This window comes from Passer domesticus, chromosome 7 (genome assembly GCF_036417665.1).
Source record: "Passer domesticus isolate bPasDom1 chromosome 7, bPasDom1.hap1, whole genome shotgun sequence".
In the NCBI taxonomy this organism is placed as follows: domain Eukaryota; kingdom Metazoa; phylum Chordata; class Aves; order Passeriformes; family Passeridae; genus Passer; species Passer domesticus.
This window is the reverse complement of record NC_087480.1, coordinates 16,219,882-16,234,794: the sequence shown is the minus strand read 5'-3', so window position 1 is coordinate 16,234,794 and position 14,913 is coordinate 16,219,882. Positions and strand designations below refer to the sequence as shown.

The 14,913-nt window shown below is 46.8% G+C and overlaps 1 protein-coding gene across 2 annotated transcripts in view; it reads right to left on the bottom strand.

Annotated features, from left to right (window-relative positions):
- Positions 1 to 4,951: 4,951 nt before the first annotated feature.
- Positions 4,952 to 14,913, bottom strand: part of LOC135304579 (gamma-aminobutyric acid receptor subunit beta-4) — an 84,810-nt gene continuing 74,848 nt past the window's right edge. For both annotated transcript variants that reach the window (XM_064427146.1, XM_064427147.1), the window contains exon 9: positions 4,952 to 14,303. In XM_064427146.1, coding sequence (XP_064283216.1) covers positions 13,926 to 14,303 — 378 coding nt within the window. In that variant the 3' untranslated portion in view covers positions 4,952 to 13,925. The remainder of the gene's footprint in view (positions 14,304 to 14,913) is intronic.

The window sequence follows — 14,913 nt, the reverse complement described above, 5'->3', positions numbered from 1 at the left end:
GAATGCCCCATGGCCTCTCCCTTTATTAAAATAAAGTTAAAAAGGACTCTTCCATTTCATTTTTGGACATAAACCTCAGATGTTTGTGGATTATTTTTCCTAACAACTATATTAAAGAGAAATACTATACTATGCTATATCATACCTACCACTAACTGAAAAACTCATGACTGTCTGCAGACTGACAGTCCACACAGCTTGGACTTGATAGGTTAATTAACATAAACGATCTCTACTAGAATCCAATTACTAAATTCTTTCAGGTAAACAATCTTCTTAACACATTCCACACATGCAAAACACCAGGAGCAGCAAGTAGAGATAAAAATTGTTTTCCCTCTGTGCTTCTCCAGGAAAAAAAAAAACCTGAGAGAGAGAATTATGTCTCTGTCTGTTCAGAAAATGTGAATGCCATGTCGTGTCTGCCTTGTCTGCTGGTATTTATTGCACTGGCTTGCACTTTCTAGTTGTTCTTGCATGTTTACCCTGACACCTCTCACCTCAGAGACTACTGCTGATGATCTCTTCTGTTGTCCCACAAGTGCAAGGACAGTGGAAAGGGATGGGTTGATCTTTTTTCCACAGAGCATAGGATCCTGGCTGAAGTCAGACCCTTCCTTGACAAGGTATAATGAGCTTTAGGGAGTTCTTCTAAATCCTGGTCTAGGACCTGCCCTATAAATACACAACACACAAATGAGAGTAATACTTCACATATAGGCTACAGAGGTGAAGTTTTGATCCTAGAGCTGAGATGACCATAAAAAACCACTGACATAGATCACATTTTTAACCAGGAACTTCTCTGGAGACTGTTTCTCCAGCTACAGACTTTGCTTTTATAATTTGTGCCTTCATTGCTGCAAGGCCAGGCTCCTTCACTGAGCCCAGTGTGGTGTCAGGAATTAAGCAAGCTCATTTTCCAAGGCTGGTGCAGACTCTGACAGGATGCTTGTCAGCAATGTCTGTTGCTGGGTTGTTTGTCCCTGAGCACATAAACTTTCTTTGAAGCAGGGTTTTGGGGCATTTTGGCCACATTTTGGAGGTGTTAGTTCTTCAGTTTGATGGACAAGGAGCCTTCCTCCCTTCAGCAGTCACAGCCTGGGATGCTGAGTGTGTTTGGAGCCGCCTGCCCAAGCAGACCCTGGAGCTGTGGAAAAGCCCTGTCTTCCCACACAGCCTTTTGGTGTGAGAATTGGAATATCAGAGCTGGCTTTTGGACAGCAATGTGGGCTCTCTCCACACTGTTTCTGACTGCACAGCTCTGTTTGGGGGTAAAATCCAGGAGTGAGATTGGAGGTGAAATCCTCTGGCTGGTCCTGCATTTCCCCGGCTGGCAGGAGCACGTGGAACTGTTAATATTTAAACTGTTGACACAGTGCCTGGTGGGGGCAGCTGCTGCAGCATCATCCTCTTTTGGAGAAATCTCTTGTATGGGGGAAGGCTGCAGGATCCAAACCAAGCTGCCAGCACAGAATGCCCAGGCTGCCCCAAAGCAGGCATTGGGGCTGCAGCCGGGTCCAGTTGGTGATTTATGGTCTCCAGGCTGAGTGTGGCTTGCAAGGACTTTGCAGCACAGAGTCTGTCAGATGACATTTTACAACACAACTGGCTGGATAATGTTGGCTGTTCTTTTTTTTTTTCCCTTCAAAAATGTGCATTTTGTCAAAAAACTGTAAAAAATGTCAAGTTGCGGTGATTCAAATGAGATGTTCTTCAGCTGCCTTGAAATAACAGACTTTATTTCATTTAAGTTTCAGTATCAACTCTGCTCTCAGTTTGTCTCTCTCTGAATTTCCATTCTTCTGCCTTTGCCTGCCTGAAATTAGACAATGAAAATGGTGCTGATACAGATAAAAACATAATTGATTCCTGAAGACAAAATGCTCCAAAGACATACATACCAACAAAAAATGAGATCTATTTGACATTGAAGATTTCACATGCATTAAAGATATCACTATTAAATTTCCAAATAACTCTTCCTTTCTTTTTAGGATCTCTAGTCTCTCCCATATTGAAGAGGCTTTTATTTGCTTTAATGCATGGTAGCTGTCAGAGCAATGCACTAAACTTTGCCTTGTTTCTCCCTTCCAGACTCTTGGAGGTTGAGCTGCAGAGGCATTTCCTGCAAATGGAGTTAGGAGAGCTTGGACTGACATTCTTCCATGCTGTTATACAAAGTGATCCTGAGGATTTCTTCTTTCCAGCCCCAAGAGAATTTCCAGGATAAACCAGTCTGACTATGCTTTAATGTCTTTACAAACTCTGCATGTCACTTTGGATATTGTTATTGTGCAACTTAAATGCCCAAACCATTGAAAAGCCAGAGGAACCTGGATGCTTTAATCACTTAAGGACTTGTAACAATGTGGAGCTCTATCACTGTTTGAATATTCAATGAGTTTTTCTAGCACCATTAATGATCATTAATTGCCTTTTGTTGGGGAGCACAGTCTCTTTATCTTCCATCTATGCTTTTGGAGAGGATGAGACCCTCAAGAGTCTGGACACACAAGACTGAGGACCAGATGTCCAGCTCCTATGTCAGGTTTCAAATAACTTCACCTTCCAGCAAGCATGGAGTCAGTGCTTCCTGCTGATCCCATATTTGCTTAAAGCTGAAGTTCCACAGGGAAGAAAGAGGCAGGAAGAGAAGGCAGTGATGCTCCCAGGGCCTCCCTGCTGCTGGGGCTGCAGCTGCATCCTCTGAGCTCAGCAGGGCTTCAGGGCTTTTAGAGACAAGAACTGGCCTAATGGCTGCTGAGGAGAGAGGAAAGTTGAATTGGCAGATTTGAAAAAAAAAGAAGAAAATGGTTTTGTGTTATATATAGACTTCAGTGAAAGAAAATAAAGTCCAAAGACAAAAAGAAAAAAAACCTTCATCCCCATTACCTGTGAAATATCAGAATTTTTTTGCTGAGTGGGTGGTGACTTCAGGGGAGGGAACCAGGACTGGATTTCACATGCTGGGTGTTGAATGCAGTTCCTAGCATGACTTTTATACCTGCTTTTCCATCCATCAGCCACACTGATCCCACTGGCAGTAGGTCCAGGCTGGGAAGAGCTCTGGACACTGGGATGCCCAGTTAGAGCATTTCAGGCACTGCAAATATTCCTGTTTTCCTGCCTGAGCAGGGGGAGCAGCAGCTCTCTGCTTCAGGGGTGCAAGGATGGCCCTGTGAGTGCCCAGCACACTCCCAGAGCATCCCTGCCATTGTTGGTTTTGTATTTCTAACCTTGCATTTCTGCTCACACCACAGAGGTGGGGAGCACACCAAGCTGGAGAGCAGAGCCAGGGTGGGGAATGGATTTTGGGCTGGCAACATCCCTTTGCAGCCCAGGGAAGTGGGGATTCAAGGCCAGCTCCCTCCTTTTCCTGCCAGCATCACTGAGAACAATCCCACCCCTACCAGCACCCCCCATGTCCCCACAGACCCTCCATGGGTGACAGCAGAGTCCCCCACCCCCCTGGCTGGACAGGCAGCCTGACTTGAACATCCACAGAGCTCTAGATGGCCTTTTGAACTTCCAAAAATAAATTTGGGAGCTTAAGTCTGGTCATTAAATACCTCCATATCTTGCTGGAAGTGCATCAGTCATTTCTGAAAAAGATCCTGACTGGTTCCCTTTTGTTCAGCATGGCAAAGCCTAAAAGGGCTTGAATATTTCACTTGCTTTGGAAATAGGACTGAAGAGCCCTCAAAAATGAAGAATTCCTGATCTTTGTTCCTCAGAGTTACGGTAAGTCACTCACCTTGTGGAGAAAAAAGAAGAGTGGGAATTTATTCTGATTTTCCCCTCTGCTCTAGGCAGTGTCGTGGAGCTTGAGCACATTCCAGCTCTTGGTTCAAGCCAGCAGAACGTTTGTAAATGCAAAAACCTTTGCTTAGGTCCTAGCAAAGTCCTTGGGACACTCTTTCAGATTAACACTGCTGTGTTCAAAGCTCAGGACAAGTTGGAGTCCTCTCTATGGCAAGGCCTAAAGACAGTGCCTTGAAAATGGAAGCACAGAGAACACTCAGACCAGCAGAGAGGAGTTGGTGGTTTCACCTTCAAAGGTTGTATTTTATACATGTTATTTTTGTTCTGGGTAGGAAAAAAAAAGCGCAAACCCAAAAGGCCAAGAAAGATTCCTAACCAGTTAATAACCAACAGTGTTCAAGTACATTTATGTCCACATACAGCATTTGTTAAAAAACAAAATTTTTTTTGTGTTTTAACACATTTTTTCAAAAAAAAAAAAAAAAAAGAAAAGAAAAAAATAGAGAATAAATAAATGTAATAAATTAATGTACACATTTCATTATTTTGGCACTGGTATGGACCATTTTAAAAAACATTTGCTGTTAGTATTTATCATGTTTGTACAAAATTGTAAACTATTTTCAAGTTTGTTGTTTTTTTTTCATTTTTGTTCATCACCTTTCAAAAACTGTCACTATAGGAATGGAAACACCCCAAACTAAACCCCAAAAGAAAATCAAGGCAGCTGTCCTTGCCCCTCCCCACCCTTCCCCCTGCCCTCCTGCCCATTGTCCCTAGAAGAAGCTGAAGGAGACAGTTTTTGAAAGCACCTGGCAGCAGTTGGTGACCACGTCCTTCCCAGAGCCCTCCTGGCTGCCCCGGGCTCCCACGGGCACAGCAGAAAGTGCCACCCACCAGTCACACCTTCCCACCTCTAGAGTAGACAAAGATGGCTCTTTAGGTCATTTTATTTTATTTCTTTGTTGGTTTTTCCCTTTTTTTTTTTGTTTTCTTTTTTTTTTTTTTACAAAAAATTCTACATCTAAATCACTTTGCTATAAACATTGTTTTTCTTTCCTTTTTCCCCTTTTTTTTTTACATTAGTTAAAGCAGAACCTGCTTTTGTGAAAAAAGACAAGGATCAAGGTCTTATTTCATGCAGAAAATGCAAATTAAAGATCATAAAAATGGGTGATTTGTTCTGGGGTTTTTTTTCTTTTTTTTTTTCTTTCTTTTTTTTTTTTTTAATAACGCTGTACAGGATGCAATGCAGCCACTCAGAGTATGATAAGATGGTTCACAGCAGTCCCTTTGATAGCACACATTGACACTGACATTGATCCTCCTGCCCTCTCGTTGTTCAGCTGTTTGGATTTCAGGCCCCAGCAATTGTCCCCAGCCAGAGAAGACACTGCAGCTTCTTCGTCTTTGGGAGGGAGATGGATGGGTGCAGCTGGAGAGGATGAGCCAGAAATGGAACAGATTTTCCTGGGAAGATGCCCCAGCCTTGTTTTGTGTCTTTTTTGGTGCAACATCCCCGTGGTGAGCACACCATGAGAGGGTGTTTGCCCTCCAGGAACTGGGTTCTCCTTTGGCAGGGGATGTGATTTCACACAAAGACACAATATTATGATGTGCCAGGCAGTAGAAAAAGAAAATAAAAGCAAAACAACCCACCCCACAGACCCCACCACAGCCCTACCACCAGGGTCACGTGTATCTGCCAGAGGTTGGGATATTTCTGGGTGACTCCTGAGTCTTTCCTTTATCCCCAGGTTTTCCATTTTCTCCTCTAGCACCTAGCTGCTCATCCTCCCAGATACCAGAAACCCTTCTCTGTGCCAGCTGCTGAGTCTTCCTAGGGGTTTGCTCCCTCAGAATCTTCCCTTTTGACCTGCCAAGCTCACTGGCCCCAGCCCAACCTGTCAGGTCCAATCAGGATTTCAAGGAGATGTGCAGTTGTCAGGTCTTCCCCTGTGCTCAGACTTGAGCAAGACATGGGGCTTTGCTGGGCTGGGCCTGTGTGGGTTTAATCTCTGCTTTGCCCATCCCTTTCTTGCTTCAGTGCAAGTGAGATGGGAGAGGGAAAAGTTGCCAATTCCCTTCCTAACCTTGCTAGCCTTGGCAGGGGCTGAAACTCAGGGATTTGTGCCCAGTCTCTGCTTGTGAGAGGCTCTGGGACACATCTTCCTTCTGTCTGCCTCAACACTCAAGGGCCACAGGGGTGACAAGATATCTAACAAAAAAAAAAAAAAGGTCTCTAACAAAAGCTGCACTAGCAGAAGACCTGTTCCTGTCCAGAACAGCCACCGTGGGTCCCCAGCTGTCCCTGAGGCAGGCAGCACAGTGTCCCCAGGCTTTTTCAGGTCCTGCAGGACACTGTTTCTGGGGAAAAGAGGTTAAAGCATCACCAGCTCTCTCACAAGGTGCACCTTGGGCTCCCAGCTGACGTGTCACAATATTGTCACCAGGAGTTCCCTGTTTGTCCCTGCACTGAGACCCTCTGGCATCACTGGGAGTGGCCACTGCAGGGCTCCAGCCCAGCCAGGGGATGGTGCTGAGGGAGAAAAGCCCAGCCAAAGGCACCATCCCCTACAGGTGAAACGAGAGGACTCCCTTACAGCCAGAGCCAAGACAAGCAAGTTCATCCCAGCGTGGAGCAGAGCATCTGTCAGTGCAGGGGCAGTGCCAGCTCCCTGCTCTGCAGGCAAGAGACCAGCCACAGAGAGAAAAGGCTCTGCTAACCTGAGACAGGCTGTTCCTGCTGCTGGAAACCTGGCCACTGCCCCTGCCTGAGGCCCCAGGGGCCACCAGCATCACAATAAAGGCAAGCACAGTTTCCTTCCTTGCTGGCCTGGCTTCTCCCAGCCCATGGATCCCCAAACCCTCCCTGCAGGCTCATCAGTGCCAGGGCTGGGCACCATGAGCCACGTGATGGCACATCCAGCAAAGCAAGGCATGGCCAGAGGGCTGGGAGAGCCAAGGAAAGATCTTTGGTCTTCATGCCTGGACACTGTCCATCAGACACCCAGCAAGGCTCCCAAAAAACGTGGACACAGCATCTAACGAAGTGAAACAATTAACTCTGGTGCTTCCCCACACCAGAGCACTGAGAGCTGGGAGGCATTAGGTTTCACAGAAGGCGAACCAACACTGTTTAAAACACATAGTGGAAGAGAAATTATCATCCCCTTCAAAAAGATAACGTTACTCACCGCTATACTGTTTCATCCTTTCTGGGGGAAAAGTCTGCCAGCATAAATGCCAAGCTCAGCCTGTGCAAATGATAAAATGTGCATCCCTGGATCATAAATGGGTCTATCACCACGTTCCTCTCCTCACTTTGTCACACACATATTCAGTATTATTCAGTGAGTGCTTTCTGCCCCTGGCACTGGCAAGGTGTGGCTGTCTTAGATGGGAGCAGACAGCCATGGTATGGAGCTGGGGAGGGGAGCTTTGGGGTGCTGTGGGTCCGTTGGGGAGCTTTGGGGTGCTGTGGGTCCTTTGTCTCTGTGGTGACACTCCCAGATTCTGGGAGCAAGGGACAGTTGTGGCAGAGCACAGTGCAGCGTCAGAGCTCATGCTCACACAAGTCCCCATTGTTTCCTTTCAGCAAAGCACCTGCCCTTGGCTCCCCCCCAGTGCTGGTGGCCTGGCCAGCAGCAGAAAGGGCTGATGGGGACTCTGGAGCTGTCCCATGCTGATGCACTCCAGCCTTTCTGCTGAAGAATGGCCTTTCCTAAGAGGATTGAGACTCAGCCTTCCACACCAAGTGTTGGTTTGCTTTGTTTTTTTCCTTTTGCTCTTGCTTCAATAACACAAACAACAGGACATTTATTGGCCCCACTGCAGAGAAGCCACACTTTCTGCCCCATGGAGGCGAGGCTGCCCTCTGCTTTTCCAAAGCACTAAACACAAGACAGGCAATTCCAGTTCAGGCTCCCGCTGCTTTTACTCCACCTGCATTGCCCCATTTATCCAAGGGACAGCTGGTCCCATCCTCCCCTCCTCCCTACCTCTCCAGCTGCAGTAAGGCATGGTGCAGGCTGGCTCTGGGAGGAGACCCTGTGCACAAGAGACTGGGATGTAGCACACAGCCTCCTCCTGCTGCCCTCAGGGGCGGTGGGATCAAACACTGAAAAGTTACTTACATAGCATCACTTCCACCTCTACTGCCCACCTCTTCTGTGCTGCACTCACAGGTGGATCAGGGAGCCAGCCCCAAGGTCACCATCCCAGCACCTCTGTGCAGGCACAGGCACAGGTCTGCCCTCCAATCCTGTGGGAAAAGTCTGGGGAAATGGTTATAGTAGCCTGAAGGTCAGCGCTTCTTTATTATACTTGTCACCTTTCAGCTGTTCTTTACTTCTGAATGTACAGAACCATTTTTATTTGGTTTACATCAAGACATTAGAAATCAAACAACTTTTTTTTTCTTTAAAAAAAAAAAAAGGAACAAAAGGAAATGAAAAATAAAACCCAACACTATATACATCTTCTCTTCCCCAGTCTCTGCTCCCTTCCCTCCCACCTTCCCACCCTCCCTCCCTCCCTCCCAGCATCCTGCTTCCAACACATTGGTTCACATCTCTCACCCAAACCGTGCCCCATCCCAACTTTCACATCTACTGTAAAGACATCCTGCCCTGCTTGGGAAGCCCAGTCTCCTCTCCCAGAAAGCATTTGGTAACCAGCAGGATGTTTCTTGCCTGGGTGTCCCTGGTGTGACACCAGGCAGGGCTCAGCCGTGCCCCAGCCTGGCACAGCGCTCACTCCCCTGCACATCTCAGCCCAGCTCCTGCAACTTTGTCTGGATGCAACTGATTGTCCCTGCCCCCAGGGACTGAGCTCTGCTGATGGCCACACACCCTGAGTGTCCCTCTTTTCCCTGTTCCTGACCTCCCTGTCCCCCAGAGAGGACAGGCTCTGCCCACCAGGGACCGCTCCATGGCTGGGCTTCCTGGAGTGCTGCCTGCAGCTGTACCCAGCCTGTCTGACTCAGGGATGCCCTCAGTGCTCCAGTCCCTGCAAACCTGTTGTATTGCACATATATTTTCAAAAGCTCTCTCCTATTTGCTCTGCTTCTGAAGTTACAGCTCTCTCCCACCAAGCACCGTTTCCTCAACCCATCCTCTCCATCAGGATTCCAGTAACCACCTTCCCTAAAGCCACTGTCCTTTGGTCTGCAGCTCCAGAGGCTTCTCTTCTGTCTGAAAACAGCTCAGAGATTTAAACCCCTTCCTTCTCCCCACAACAAAGACAACAAAACCAGCTCCCTTCCCCACCCCGTATCTCCTCCTGCCAGACCCTCTGGAGCAGACCTGGTCAAACAGGCTGGCCAGATCAGTTCCCTTCCTGGCTCAGTTTCTGGGAAGTGGATGTGCTGTCCATTGGACAGAGGAAGTGCCAAGCCTTGGCAGGTTCCCTACTTATTTGCAAGACATAAGCTGCTGGCGTGGTGTCAGATGTGCATGCAAGAAAGTTGGATGCCATTTAAAACCTACAGTCCTGTTTGTTTCATGCACTGTCAAACTTATCCTATATACACTAGTGGCTGGTTTATGCTTGAAGCCATGAATATAAAGGTTTACATCTTCCTTTCACCTTAGTAACCAAAGCTTTTCTGTCACCCATGGAATAGCAGGGGTTTGCTAGCAGGGCTTGTTTCCCTCTTCTGCACTTCCTCTCATTGTCTTTTCATCTCTCAACACTCAAGGCAAAGGGGGGATAGGAAGGGGACAGGCAGAGTTACAGTCCCAAGGTCCCAGTCACTAAAGGTCCCTGAGTGACAGCACTATACAGTATCAGAAAATGAAGCAATAGAGTTGTGTTGGCCATGTATGTCCTGAGAGAGATTTCATTTCTATTTCTGCTCCTCCTTCTCCTTTTCCACATGCCTTCCCTAGGCTGTTACACATGGAAAAGGTGCAAAACATTCTCCCCCAGCCCAACGCCCTCAGGCAGCCTGGAACACCCCTCAGGTTCAAATGCTAAAAAGCACAACCCAGCAAGCAGCAGTCCTGCCCCAAGCTACCAACAAACCAAGCCCTGAGCATTGCCTTCTGCACCACTGCAGCAAAAGCCAGAGCAGCTGCACTTTGGAAAAGCACTCACAAACCCTCTTGTCGCCCTTTCCCGTCTGTGAAGAAGAGGAGGGCAACAGTGGGCACACCAGATGCAGCATGGAAATCCCCTCCACCTTTCTGGTAACACTCATGCTTGTGATGGCTTGAAACCTCTGAGCCTTGAGTATCAGTAAAATGCCTTGTTTTTCCTTCTCTGTGTCCTTTCTGGGTGGCTGGACCTTAAAACAAGACAGGGTTTGTTGCCTTCCTTAGGGGTGGAGGCAGGCAGCTGTGGAGGGGGGACACGGAGGTGCCACCTCACTTTGTGAGCAGAGCATTCCTAAAGGCCTTCAGCATCCTTCCCTCCCATTTCCTATTCCTCATCCCACTCCCTGGACTCTCTGTTGTTCTCCAGCACTCTGCCCCATCACCAGCAAGTGTAAGGCAGCTCCGGAACTGTGACCAGTCCTGACCACACACTCTTTGGCAAAGATCATTGTGTTGGACCCAAAAGTCCAGGAGTCGGGATGTACTGACTCTGTGAGTAACACTGACCTGGTAATACCAAGTTAGAAACATTCAAAGAGAGAAACTAGGATGACTCCTGATAAGAAAGAGAGCCCAGCCAACAGAGAACTGAGGCCACAGCACAGGAGTCTGGCTCCCAGCAGGAGAAGAAATCTGCTAAGCAGAGCTTTTTTTCCCTGGAAAGCTTTTGGATTGTCACTGGGCTCAACCCTGGATTGAAGCCTCAGATATTGAACACAGCCTCCCTGTGCCTGATCTCCAGTTTCTGGAGGCTGTACCTGCAGGGCACTGGTTGCTCAGGACCCCACCCCGTGCAGGGCTCAGCTCCTGAGAAGCAAAGAGCATCCCTGGGGTTTACACCATCTGTGTGTGCTGGCCCTGCCAGCCTTTGGGGCCAGCTCAGACAGCTCTCAGGTGCCTAACTCATGCCACACATTTGTCAGGCTTTTACTACAACTGTCGGGTTCCTGGAGTTCCTGAGTCATCCTCCTCAGCTTCAGAATTTCTTACCCCACAGCCATTTGTTTTCCCTCCAATCCTAATAGGCTTTTTATAACTGTCTCTTTTTCTCCCCAATTTTATCCTTCTGACTACCCTTTACATTGCAATCACATATATAAAGGGTAAATTTTTATATATTTTATTGACTCATCAATCACCTGGTTAGGCTCCCTTTGCAAACTGGACCTGCTAATAGGCAGTCTCCATGTGGGAGCTGCAGCCATGCCATGCTGATACCCACTGACATTCTACTGCTGCTGTCATAAAGCACAACTTTATGACTTCCATTAAAGCATTTAAAAGATATTTCTGAATACAATCACACTAGGAAGTGTAACTTTCTCCACTGGCCAAGCTTTAAATTCCTGCAGATCAGGTAGACACTACCTGATCCTCCAGACTCTACTCCTATACAGACCCATACACACCATGAACTGCAGCTTTTTGGGGAAAACCCATCCCCAACAGCACTGCTCATGGATGGGGAAACCAGCAGGAGACTGTTCTGCAGGGCAGGGGAGAATCTGATTGAACAATTGTGCTAAAACCTTGGTGAGTCCAGGGAGGCCTGGCCCAAACATGTGCATGCATGAACATGAGAAAGGGGGACAGACACATGGGGAAGGAGGGATGCTCTACTCCTATGCTTCAGATTCTGCATAAGACACGTTACTGATATAAAAATAACAATAATTACTCTGATGAGGCCTGATCCTGCTTCAGCCAAGTCCAGGCAAAACTTTCCCTGACTTCAGTGTTACTGGGTCAGGCCTGAAGTGATTCACATTTTCATAGTACTGTACAGACATAAATTAGTGAAAGAAAGATGTGCATGAGGGTCATCTGAAAAACAGGAGTTTCCCTGGTCTCAGAGGATCACTCTGCTCTCCCAAGCAATGGGAATCAAGGAAAAGGAAAGAGAATGCTAGCAGGAAAATAAAAGGATGGTTGGCTAAAGGGCAATGTGGGTGTCCGTGGGTCTGACATGAAAAAACTCTATCAGGTAAGAACAAGGTTCTCATCATTACTCCAGGAATGGCAGAATGACCCTAGGGTTAACATTTTGCACTTGTGAATTTAACATTTTCATGGCTTTTATTAATATTGTAAGGGAGATTATCAATCATCAGCGATTGCCAAAGTGGCCAATAATTCAGTGATTTTCCTGAAAGTCACTGGCTCCTTTGGAAAAGTCTGACCTTGCTGTCCAAGGCCAAGTTCCCTTCCTGTGCCTTCCTCAGGAATGCCTGTGGCTGGAAGCTGATGGAGACTCAGGGGCTTCCACAAGCACCAAGCTCAGCATTTTCACTGCAACCTTCCCCCTGCCCAGCTTTTGGAGACCATCATCTTCCAGCAGGATGATGCTCCATGGAACTCCACCTCATCCTCAGCTTCATCATCTGAAGGAAGGGCACAGGGTGAATTTTTCTACACTTTCTACATCTTAACAGACATAAAGTGAAGCCTGGTAGAAGCAGCACAGATCAGAGGCTGCCAGCCCACCATTCACTCCTGAACTTCTTAGGAAAGGGGATCATTATCATTTCCCTATTTTTTTCATCCTGCAACATAATGAAGTTAAATGATATCCAGCCTTTCCTGTGCCTTGATGCAGGCTATGGTCACTCAGAGGGCTGGAGTGTGGATCCATTGTCTGGCATAAGGAACAGGGAGAGGGGGAAAGGGTTGAATTTTTAGAGTCTTTCAATTGCTTTTCTCTCCAGGCTCAGTAAGGAAGATGCAGGGTGGGGGGATAATTAGGAACAACCCCTCCTCTGAGGACTGAATCAGCTTAGTCTCCTCGAGATCAGATGCCAGCAGTGACCAGCAGCACTGCCCTATTGCTGATCCCCAAATCCCTCTCTTCCCTCAGCAAGTGCCAATTTGCACACTCTGCCTCCCCAGCTCTGCCTCTGGATCTGGGACCCCGACCTCCAACCTGGTGAAGCTGCAATGAGCAAACAAACCCCTGCTATTCCCCCCCCCCCCACAAACACACTGCCAGTTAAATGTCATCTGTGTTCTCTTTCTACAAAAGATATTACAAAACCCCCCTCCCCAGCCCCCCTCCCCAGAAAACATGCTTGCACACACACATCCATGGACACACGTGCCCACACACACACACACACACAGATGCTCCACACACGCACATTCACACAGGAAAAACAGCTTGCAAACTCCTGAAGGTGGAAAAAGGCATCTTGCAAATGTGCCTTGGTTTTGATAAGTTCCCTCCTCCCCCCTCCCATAAACCCCACATTGCCCCTTCCCTCCCAAATAATTGCCTCGTCTTCCCCTCCCTTCCCTTCCCTTCCCAGCTCTTCCAAAATAAATATTCTTTTTATTTGTTGGTTTAAAAGACTCTTTTAGGCTTGTAAGCAAGAGAGAGGGAGAGAGAGAAAAAGAAAAGAAAAATCTCATAGCGTGAGAATGAAACCCCATCATCTCATGAATCTATGAAAGAATAAAGAAGGGGTTAAAAGCAGTGACAGAAGAAAGATTAAAAAATATATAATAAGACTGAAAAGTGAAAGATGAAATTCAGTAGTGAAATGGAAGTGAGGATAGAGCATTAGTGAACACAGCCAAAGATAACCTATCGCCCCCACCAGTTTTTTACTCAATTTCTTTAAATCTCCCCCCTCTTTTTTTTTTTTTTTTTAACTTTTCTTGGTTTTGGGGTTTTTTTTGTGTTTTTTTCTTTTTTTCTGTCTTTTTTTCTTTTTTCTTTCTTTCTTTTTTTTTGGTTTTTGTTGTTTTTGTTGGTTTGTTTTTGTTTTTGTTTTTTTTTTTTACAATGGTGTAAGTCCTTCAGCAGGAAACCAAAATCAAGACAAACACATCCCTCCCTGAAACCAAACCCCCTCCCATACCTTTCTCTCCCTTTACCCCACCCCACACTCCGTGGTTCTACATGTGCTGAAAAGAGAAGAGTAAGCTTAGAATAAATCTAATGAACCATAGGAATAAATGACAATGATAGTAAAGAGTAAAACCCAAACCCAAAAGACCACAACACTCCTGTGTTGTCATTGTCTGAGTGTCTGTCCCTATTATCTCTCTCGGAGGCCGCAGGCATCAATTTACATAGTACAACCAGTAAACAAGGTTGAAGAATCCAAAAGTGATTGGAAAAATGATCCGTGACCACTTGTCAATGGTGCTGACGTCTGTCAGGTCTGGGATTTTGAGCTTCAGCTTGGACGACCGCCGGCGCAGGCGGCAGTTGGCGCGGTTGCGGGCGGCGGCGTGGTGGGTCAGCGGGACGTGGCGGTCCAGGGTCGGGTGGTGGCCAAAGCCATCCCGAGAGGCCAGCGGCTTGCGGAACTGGATTCCTGAGCCTTCGAAGGACATGACAGAGTTTCGAGAGTCGCCCACGCTGCTCATCATGTCCGTGGCCAGCAGCTCGTTGTTCATGTCCAGCGTGCTGAGGAGGATGTTACCGTAAGGGTCAACCTGGAGCGGGGGACACAGACACAGAGGTACTGGGTTGTGGCATTCACATTCTCTTAAAAAGTCTCTTCGCCCAGGATTTTATTCCTGGGAAGATGAGAAGCCTCAGAGAAAAGGAAACCAATTCTTATCTCATTTGCTTCTCCTGTGTTTTGCTCCTTTGGAATGTGTTTGGAGATTATTTACCCACAGGTGATTGTTTCACTGGATTCTGGTGTGAGTTGTTTTGACTCTTTGGCCAATCAGGGCCAAGCTGTGTCGAGACTCTGGAAAGAGTCACGAGTTTTTATTATTATGTTTTAATATAAGTATCCTTTCTGTATTCTTTAGTACAGTATCCTTTAATATAATATAGTATTATAAAGTAATAAATTAGCCTTCTGAGAACATGGAGTCACATTCATCATTCCTGGCTTCGTCAGGACATTTCCCAGAAAATACAATACTGGGTGTCCTGTGTAACATTAGGGGTGATTCTGAACAGATTTCTGGGGGGCAATACTGTTGGAAATTATATAACTTATACAAAATTAACTTTAGTCATGGGTTGGTTCACCTTTGCCAAAGGGTGGAGGAAATTGAGGTTTCTCTTCAAAAGATTACGTTCATCGAG